This window comes from Sinocyclocheilus anshuiensis, unplaced genomic scaffold (assembly GCF_001515605.1).
Source record: "Sinocyclocheilus anshuiensis isolate Anshui unplaced genomic scaffold, SAMN03320099.WGS_v1.1 scaffold4015, whole genome shotgun sequence".
Lineage (NCBI taxonomy): Eukaryota > Metazoa > Chordata > Actinopteri > Cypriniformes > Cyprinidae > Sinocyclocheilus > Sinocyclocheilus anshuiensis.
The window spans coordinates 42036-52098 of NW_015557048.1; the positions used below are offsets into that span (position 1 = coordinate 42036).

General features: G+C 36.7%; 2 protein-coding genes across 2 annotated transcripts in view; both read right to left on the reverse strand.

The window, feature by feature from the left end:
- LOC107676361 (polymeric immunoglobulin receptor-like) overlaps positions 1-6123 on the reverse strand; it is a 9279-nt gene extending 3156 nt beyond the window's left edge. The window contains exons 1-5 of the mRNA XM_016470881.1: positions 6069-6123; positions 5317-5360; positions 4880-5206; positions 1384-1701; positions 1182-1260 (exon numbers count right to left, since the gene is read on the reverse strand). Coding sequence (XP_016326367.1) covers positions 1182-1260; positions 1384-1701; positions 4880-5206; positions 5317-5360; positions 6069-6082 — 782 coding nt within the window. The 5' untranslated portion in view covers positions 6083-6123. The remainder of the gene's footprint in view (positions 1-1181; positions 1261-1383; positions 1702-4879; positions 5207-5316; positions 5361-6068) is intronic.
- An 869-nt stretch (positions 6124-6992) lies between these two features.
- The window catches only part of LOC107676347 (uncharacterized), a 10579-nt gene continuing 7508 nt past the window's right edge, over positions 6993-10063 (reverse strand). The window contains exons 2-9 of the mRNA XM_016470870.1: positions 9739-9827; positions 9477-9527; positions 9261-9305; positions 9124-9185; positions 8655-8707; positions 8532-8572; positions 8279-8432; positions 6993-7237 (exon numbers count right to left, since the gene is read on the reverse strand). Of these exons, the coding sequence (XP_016326356.1) occupies positions 7008-7237; positions 8279-8432; positions 8532-8572; positions 8655-8707; positions 9124-9185; positions 9261-9305; positions 9477-9527; positions 9739-9827 (725 nt within the window). The 3' untranslated portion in view covers positions 6993-7007. The remainder of the gene's footprint in view (positions 7238-8278; positions 8433-8531; positions 8573-8654; positions 8708-9123; positions 9186-9260; positions 9306-9476; positions 9528-9738; positions 9828-10063) is intronic.

Genomic DNA, 10063 nt, shown 5'->3' on the forward strand with positions numbered 1-10063 from the left:
AAATCCGTGAATGAATGTTCCGAAGTGAAATAAACTTCAACGGAATAAAGTTGAATGGAATTGAATTGAAATAAAGAAGAATAAATAATTAGAAGAATAAACTTCAACTTTACTGTTCAGTGCACTGATGTCTGACTCATTTTGGATAGTAAAGTTTATTGTTAAATTGTTAAATGCCCTTACATATCTCTGTTACCATTATAAGTGTTTGATCACCCCATTTGAGTGATCATTGCAAAAAATTTGTTTATGTATATACTGTATTCTATATATAGTACTAGGCCTGCTGTCGCAATAATCAATATATCGACTTATCGCGCAATATATGTACATGACCTCAATAATTTTTGGTAATGCAATATATCGCCCATTATATTTACTTAAAAATTAATGTCACCATGTTTTGTACATTCCACTTGTGCCTGTGTCTTTTGCAGCTTCTTGTACATAACGTGGTGTAGTCATGAGGTGCTAGTTCAAATTTAAAAAAAATGCTTCTACAAAAAAAGTTTCATCTGCAGATATGGCCTTGTTTAGGGATCTGTGCCTTTGTCCGGACATCTGACTGCTAAGTAGTGATTGTGTTTTTCAGCAATAATGTGCACCCTTAATTTACAGAGAAAAGAAGGTCAGGGAAGATATTTTTAAGATATCTAATATTTTGATACTTAATTTCCATGATCTAAATATTCTTAAAAAATTAAAAGTGTGTTGTCATTTGGAAGTGTGTAGGCCTTCTTGCATTATTATGCTGTTACATTATGATTATATATTCAGTGGCATAAAATGGTCTTTCAAATGAAATGAATGAATAATATCGCTTATCGCAATTATTTCTGAGGAAATATAACGCACAACAAAAAGTTGTTATCGTGACAGGCCTATATAGTACCAGTCAAATGTTTGGACACACGAATGGGAAAGTGTCCAAAACTTTTGACTGGTACTCTACTATAATATACACAAAGAATATCGGCTGGTATATTGGTATCGGCCTTTTTTTTACTCCCTAATATCGGTATCGGCCCCAAAAAACCCATATCGGTCGGGCTCTAGGAAAAACATCTTTGAAACCTTTATTTTTAAAAGTGTATGGGATCAGTTGACAATGCTTTGAGATGAATAATTTTCATAGACTGTTTCGATACTGTAGACAAATCATTTCTCCTCTCAATACTCACATACAGAGCAGAATGGAAACAGAAAGTAAAGGCACTAATAAAATCTTCTCTGGTCTTGCTTGTGCTCCTTGGTTAAATTCTGCTGGACACAAAGACAAAAAAATAAAACATATTGTTAAACAATCTCATTCTAACTTAATTAAAATCATCCCAACAAACTTATATTATTAGCTTAAAAGAATCAAATATTTTTTTCACAAACCTAGTTTCACACTTTGAATTAGAAATTCATTTGTGATGTAGCATGTGTAGATTCCTGTATCACGGTGTTGAACGTTGTTAAGTTTTAGGGAGAAGTTTCCATTCAGATACTTCTCACGGATAATTTCAGTTCTGTTGTAATATGTTGAATCCTGTTCTTCCAGAGAGACTTTGCCCTTAATAATGTCATACACTTTCAGCGTCTCGTTGTGTCTCCAGTGCACTGTAATGTCTTCAGCTGTAAGCTGAGATTTTTTAGAAGAACAAGGCAAAACCACAGAACCGCCAACAGAACGCACAAATGGGTGCTGCAGAGGCTCTGAAAACAAAGAGAAGTTGCGATAAATGAAACCGTTTTTCATGCAAGAAACATAAGAGTTTGCTTCATGACTGACTGTTGACTGAATAGCGTCTATAGACTAGAGCATGGTTTTGAATCCATGGTCCTCGGGACCCACCGCTCTGAACATTGTGTATGTCTCTCCACACCTGATTACGATCATCAGCTCGTTAGGAGGGAGATCCATGAACTCAGTTGAGTGTGTCAGATAATGCCGAGTTCACACTGCACGATATTAGCCCGATTTTTCACTCGCCGACAGGTTTTGTGAAATCGCTGACAAATGCCCGAAATCGGAGGCAAATCGGTGCTCGTTCACGCGAGTGACATTCACGCAGTGTGAATTATCAAAAGACACGATCTGAGAGAATCGCCGACACGTCGCCGACGCCCGCAAAATATTTGGCATTCTAAATATCTGGAGCTGTCGGCGATTCACAATCACGCTGTGTGCAATGAGTTCTGACTGAAAACTACATCGGCGATGACCTACAGCCAATGAGAGACCAAGATACAGGGCAGCGGGAAGTTCGGGGAGGAGTTATAGACCAGAATATCAGTATTTTAATAGATATATGAACAATTATATCATACAGAAACAAGCACAAACATTTGCTTGACCAGCCACAACATCAGCATAACAGTTACTGCAAAATTATTTATCTCCAACTCTCTTTGCAGAACACCCAATCCCTGTTCCCTGCATCTCCCTCCTGCATAATCTGTTTTTCTTTTTCTCCTTGTAGCTGGAAATCAGCTCACAGACAATTTGTGGCCTATATATATATTTTTGAATAATTACAGTCTCGCTGGAGAACTCCGGTCTGAAGCACGCGGGTTCTCGCGTTATTTCCTTATCACTTCTCGCGTGTGTTTTGTTGTGAAACGTAGTTTGCGGACCAGACAGAGCTGTCGGCGATTCTTCCTATTGTGAAGTCATGCAGTGTGAAACCCCCTGTCGCCGATCCATCGTGCAATGTGAACACAGCAGCAACTGAATGCTACCCCAGATAGTCACGCAGTGTGAAAACAATGGCGATCCGACGAGTTTGAAAATCTTGCAGTGTGAACTCGGCATAAGTGAGACATACACAATGTGCAGAGCGGTGGGTCACCAGGACCAGGGTTTAAAACCACTGGACTAGAGTTTGCTTTCAGCAGAGAACAATTCTAATCCATTGCTTTTAATAGACAAAGTGCATTACAAAGAACAATACAGGGATTGTGTTAAAGTACCATGCAACCAAACAAACTTAAATTCTGAAACTCAATGGCAGTTCCCACTTCATTTCAAACTGAAGACCCCTGTGAAGACCATATGACATTTTTGTATAATGATATAAAAGTGTTTGTAAACCAGCCTGAATAGAAAGAGTACATTGCTAAGAACTTGGCATATGTGACTTAAAGTTCTTTTTTCACTTTTTCAACTTTAGTTACTGTAATATTGCTGTTTGAGCATAAAAAAGACCTGCAAGGTTACAAAGCTTAAAGTCAACTCTAAAAGGAGATCTAATTGTTAACAGAAAACACTTCTCAAGAACTACAACAAACGGCTTGTTATGACTGCAGTGTGCTTCCTCTGGATATCGTGAAGTCATAATATCACTCATTTAAATAATTCCCACAAGCAAAAAAGGGGGCAAGGCCTGGTTAAACTGCACTGGAGACCATATTATAAACTGTAAAAAAAAAAAAAAAATGTATAAAAAAAAAACACTCTGAAACGTCCTGTAAAATCTGTGCTCTGTGCTTGCTCTGCATGATCCTCTTGTTCGCAAACATTCTCAGGGTCTGAATCGAGCTCGAATTGGTATGGCAAAATCAATGCCATCGTTAATATTTACAGCGGAGCAGATGAAACCTGTGGTTATGGTGAGGGGTGTGACATTCCAGGAACACGCTCTAAGTGGTTTGCCAATGACAACACACTGCAATACTAACCAACTGCAGAACCATACATCACAGCAGTGTGAGGACAACAGCGCCAGCCTAACAGTCTGATGCCGGAAGTGGGCGGAGTAGCACTATCAGATCGGAAGTGGGCGGAGTAGCAGTATCAGATCGGAAGTGGGCGGAGTAACAGTATCAGATCGGAAGTGGGCGGAGTAACAGTATCAGATCGGAAGTGGGCGGAGTAGCAGTATCAGATCGGAAGTGGGCGGAGTAACAGTATCAGATCGGAAGTGGGCGGAGTTCATGTAAACTAATAACGGCGGAAGACACGGTAAGAAGTTAATCATGGCATAAGAAGAGAGCTCAGTCAAAAGTTAATGAAAACGGAAAAAACTGCCATGCCTTCAGAGGTTTTGAGGAAGAGCCGTAGTATATGAAATTAAACAAGAAAGACCAGGAAAAGGCCCTTCCTCAACTTGATCAGGCGGAAATTAATGATGACAGACAAAGAGCCTTTCAGGTTTTGATTCCAAATCAAGGAACATAGGGTATGGATGATAAAAGTTTTTCTTTACAAGTGTCGGGACAAAAGGCACCTCAGGATTAACTCCATGTTTATGGAGTTTTGATTTGTTTTAGTTTTAATGTTATATTTAAGAATTATTGTTAAATGTGTGCCTGCATAACTTGTATTCAATTTATTTGCTTTGGATTGATTTTGTTTTATTTCTTTTCTTTAGTTATTGTTATTTTGTATTTTTAATTAACTGTATTTATTTGGAGCAGATAGTGTGTGATACTTTTGCTATTTAAGAGGGAAAAACGTGGTTTGATAATAACATGGTTTGTTAAACTTTGAAATGGTCCAAAACACAGAAGTAGCAGAATGCCTAGTAAGGCAACACTTGCTCCGCCCACTTCTGATCTGATACTGTTACTCCGCCCACTTCCGGCATCAGACTGTTAGGCTGTCGCTGTTGTCCTCGCACTGCTGTGATGTATGGTTCTGCGGTTAGGCCTTACTCACACACTGGGCCAGATAACCAATCACATTTCGTGTTTCAGAAGGAGGGTTTCATTGAAACAGGAACTAAACATGTATAATAATCTAATGTACAATAATCAACTGCAATAATTTACAATAGGTGAAAAATAATGCGCTTTTGGGATAATCAAGCATGACAACCTATTCTAGTACACCCCAAAAACTAAATCAAGAGGCATAATAGGACCTCTTTAAATAAAAATAAGAAAAAAATACCTTCGATATGTAGCTCCACGGTCTTAATTACTGAGACAGCTATGATGTAGCACTGGTACTTTCCCGTATCGCTGTACCGAAGATTTTTGAGTTTGAGTGAGAAGTTTCCTCTCAGATGCTGCTCAGAGTCACTTTCAACTCTGTTCTCGTACTCTGGATCCTGTCCTTCCACAGAGACTTTACCCTTAACAATGCCATATACTTTCAGTCTGTTATGGTGTTTCCAATTCACTGTAATGTCTTCAGATGCAAGCTGAGGTTCTTTAGAGGAACACGGTAAAACGACAGAACCTCCGATAACACCCTTAACAGTGACCTGCAGAGACACTGAAAACAGAGAGAAGAAACATGTTTTTTATGCAAAAAAAAAAACATTCAAACAAACAAAAACAAATAAACTAGGTTTTATTTTTAAAAGACTTATCCTTAGTGCTCACCTTCATTTACCACCATTACCAGATGAAGTAAAACAATACAGCCCCTGTAAACACAGAAAGAATTAAATATTTACTTATAGATTCACATTCCTGCTGTTAAACCATTGACGTGCATTGTTGGGTTACTGCATTACAGTAAACATGCTTTTTTTATTTTAAAAAGCTGGGAAAATGGGAATTATTTTCTATGCTAGGCCTAATCGACAATATGCCAGTGTTTGGACCTGTGAATTTTTTTTCTTTTTCTATCAGCGAGCTTTAGTGATATTAAAAAGCGCAGTAAGGTGATTTTACCATTTTCAGATAGTTTGCTCCAGCTAACAGCTAACAGGTAAGCTACAACTGGAAAATGCTTGAAATAGTGCTAGTGTGGACGGAAAGTGTTTTGAACCCAAAGTTCGTATCTTATCCACAATAATGTGCTAGTAGGCTATAGTTACAGTATCTGTCTGTATAGAAACATTTGCATAGTTCAAATATGCACAAGGTGTAACGTTACTTGGCTACTTCTGCAGCAGTCCGGGTGGAGTCATGTTTTCAAAACTTAAAACTAAAAGTGCTTTTCCTCCCTCTACTGTCCACTACAAACCGTTTTAAACTTTGTAATATATTATTTATCTTTATCGGGTGGTCTGCAGCTCATGATAATAGTAGCTATATATTATTATGCAATTAGCATTTAGCCGAGGCTAGGAAAGTACCGTTTATTTCTATTTCTATTTGTGTGACTTGAAAATAATCAGACCAAATACCTGCTGGAGGCCATAACTCAAAAGGTTAAATAATAAAATATATTTTGTTAATATTAAAAGAAGAAGAAGAAGAAAGTGATGGGTGCTTTCAAAGCATTAATTTGTAAAGCTTCGGAACCTTTCCCAATTCCTAGTGGCAGGGTTGCCAGGTCTTTATAATCAAAAATAGCCCAAAAGTAGAGATACCCCTCGTTGCAGACTGTAGCGCGGTGACGTCACGTATGTGTTTACCGCGCATGCGCACAGTGACGTAAGGTATGTCTATAACACGCATGCGCATTGTAAATGCGTGTGTAATTTGCATTGCGTGGTGACGTAACACGTCATTAAAACGCATGCGCATACTTAACAGAATACTCTAATAAAATGTATACGTATTAAAAAAAACGCTAAGGTGAAAAAAAAAACAGTAAAATGTAGTACAGCACATATCTAGGATTTTAATCATGTATCATCTGAGGTAAAATTATACGGAATTAGTTTATTCTGTAATATCTGTGTAGTATTTTATTTACAATTTATTAACATTCTGTTGCACTATACTTCCCTGTGTATATTTATTGTGTAACATTACTCTACACTTTAATGGCACCTTATATATTTCTTATTTTAATCTTTCCTCTGTCATGGTTCTTGTTTATTTATTTAGTATAATTATAGACATGTTTCTGTTACTTTGGCAATTCTGCATGTGAAATATTTAAGCCAATAAAGTATTTTTAAGTTAAATTGACTACATACTGTATATTTTCAGTCTGCATCCCATTTTATGCATGGTGCCTCCAAAAACCAATCTGATAACAGTGATCTTTTTTTTTTTTTGCAAAGAACAAAACAGAAAATATAATTGTGTGTATATATATATATAGAGAGAGAGAGAGAGAGAGAGAGATTAAAACTATAAACATGACTATATGAGAAAGAAAAATAAAATTGCATCTACACGTTCTGAAATTCACCTCCATCATTAATAAAACAATCAACTGAGCAGTAGCCCTCAAAGTCTTTGAAGGAATAAAACCCACGCAGGACTCCCCTCCTGCCATTCCCACCATAGCCAGGTGGGCAGTCTTTAAATATTTCGCAGCACCGTAGGCCCTGGGTCAGTGAATATGGCACCCGGAACTTCTCTCTGTATCGCGCAGAAAATGCACTCCAGTTCACGACACCTAATTTACATAAAAGAACAAACAATATTAAAACAACATTAAATCATTTTGAAGAAAGGCAAAAGAGCCATACAAGGAGAAGATTTTAAATGTATTTTAAAATATATTATAGGATGGTGTTAGGAAAAGTGTGTTATTTGCTTTGTCTGTAAAGTACCTAAGAGATTTAATTTATAATTAACATTACCATCAACTATAAAGTCTTTGAAGGAATAAAACCCACGCAGGACTCCCCTCCTGCCATTCCCACCATAGCCAGGTGGGCAGTCTTTAAATGTTTCGCAGCACCGTAGGCCCTGGGTCAGTGAATATGGCACCCGGAACTTCTCTCTGTATCGTGCAGAAAATGCACTCCAGTTCACGACACCTAATTTACATAAAAGAACAAACAATATTAAAACAACATTAAATCATTTTGAAGAAAGGCAAAAGAGCCATACAAGGAGAAGATTTTAAATGTATTTTAAAATATATTATAGGATGGTGTTAGGAAAAGTGTGTTATTTGCTTTGTCTGTAAAGTACCTAAGAGATTTAATTTATAATTAACATTACCATCATCTATACTGTGTGCATAATTATTAGGCAAGTTGATTTTCTAGTCTTTTTTTACCAATTCCAAACCACATAAATCTTAACTACTATTGATTTTGTATTTAATCATTTATAAGTGATAGGCTATATAATTGTCCATGAAGGCTGGAAGTGAAAAACTCCTTACATTCAGGTGTGCAGAATTATTAGGCATGTTTTCTTTTACTTATAAAATGAGCCAAAAAAGAGGTTTAACTCATCAAATTAAAAAAGTTAAATTAAAAAAGTTTGTCAAGTCAAAATTTAGGTTGGTTTGGCTTGAGAAAGCATAGCCTGAAAGTTTGAAGGGTTTTTTTTATTATTATTTGAAAGTTTTACAGTTGAGGGCAATACAGTCTACCAGAAAAAAAACAAAAAACAGACAGATGAGAGGAAACAGACAGACAGACAGACAGACACTCAAATACTTTTTACAGTACTCACTACACGTTAGAGTTAAAGAACTTACTGTCTAGCCACATGAAGTGGGCCTCTTCTTTGAATTTTGTCTCACTGACAATGTCCCTAAAAAGCTTGCATGTGAGAGAAAGTCTCATAAAGGCCATGTCTCCGTCGTCTGAGACCACTCTCAACAGGATCTGCCCGAGGATCTCCAGTGGCATCTGTCCAAAATAACCATCAGTCAGTCTAAAATGTGACTGTAGATAAGACATATAAAAAAATGAAACTGATAGATTGACAGGATTTTATACTGTGCTTACCTTGGTCAAGTAATCAACAGGTGGGGGGGCTTCCATTGCCTCTAAATTGGAGAGTAATAAGAGTAGCATCAATGTCAAAACCCTGTTAATTGTGCTGTACAAGAATTAAAGTAGAACCCATACCTGCTCTTTCTAGTCTCCTCTTTTTTCTGAGTTGTTTTCGTTCCGCGTCTGACCTTCAAATGTTTAAAATATAAAGAGCTTATGAAGAGAGTTTGATCTTAATGACATCCCCAGAAGAAGATTTGAAATTCACAGGTTTAGACTGATATATGTCATGAAATTATTTCCACTTTATAGTTAAAACGTACGGTAGCGCATTGCTGCCACAAATATTTATTTTGTCCACTCGATTATTTGGTATAAACGACATCTTTTCTCGTAATAACGAGTTGTTGTTAAAATGACAATTATCTTATTAAAACGACATATCATAAAAACAACATATTATATCATAAAACAACATAACATGTGGCAGCAGTATGCGCCATCATAAAAACACTTCTTTGTACTATTTAATTGAAACTGTTAAATTGATGTTTACAGATAAGTTGGCAACATTTCACATACAGTACAACTTGATCTGACTTGCTTCAATGGATAATTACTCAGCAGAAGCATACACCAGCACCTTCTAATTGTTGGCATGTCATACTGTAAAATAGAGCACTGATGAGCTAATGGTAACTAAGGATCTCTAAATAAATGACTTTGGAATTTAAGACTTACTTCGTTGAAATCAAAATACCCCTCCAATACCACGTAGAGTGCATACTACAATACGAATTAAAGCTAGTTTTAGCAGACAATGTACAATCATATACCAAAATGTTTGTTTCTATTCAATAATACCAATAAACAAAACATCAAATGCAAATTCTTTCAGATGTAGGACATTTATAATACTTTCTGATGTGACTTAGGTTACAACACTGCATGGCTTACCGTCAACACAAACACTCCGCAGTTATTTGAATTGTGTTGTCTGGGAATGCCCTGAAAATTACAACAAGAAAAAAACAAGCAAAAAAAAAAACACATTTCCAACAGATGCCAAAAATTCATCGGCTGGTCCCGTCTCCATTAAGGTATGGTTTAGCTATGAAAATAACAGCAAAGTACTATAATGTGTTTTTTTTTTGTTAGTCTTAAAACAATAAAAAAAAAACTAACAGTAATTTAAAAAACAAAAAAAAACAGCTGGTACCTGATTCAGCTGGACTGTACTGGGACTGGGTGACTGTTTCCAGCGTGCCTTGTTCGGTTGCACATCCTGTAGAGCAGCACCGTGGAAGACTCAGAAGGGACTGAGGAGTACATAAAAGTGTAAATAAATTGATAAAAAAAAAACATCCAGTTTAACGTCAGTCAAGTAATATCTCACATTTAAAGGATTTCTGCCAGTCACATTAAGGTAAATTTAAGAGGTAACACTGGTAACACTTGTGTCAATGGTTAATAATATGCTCACTTTTAGGGGTATAGTTGCACCTTTGAGGTTACTGCCCCAGTAAAGGGCTAAAATATACAAT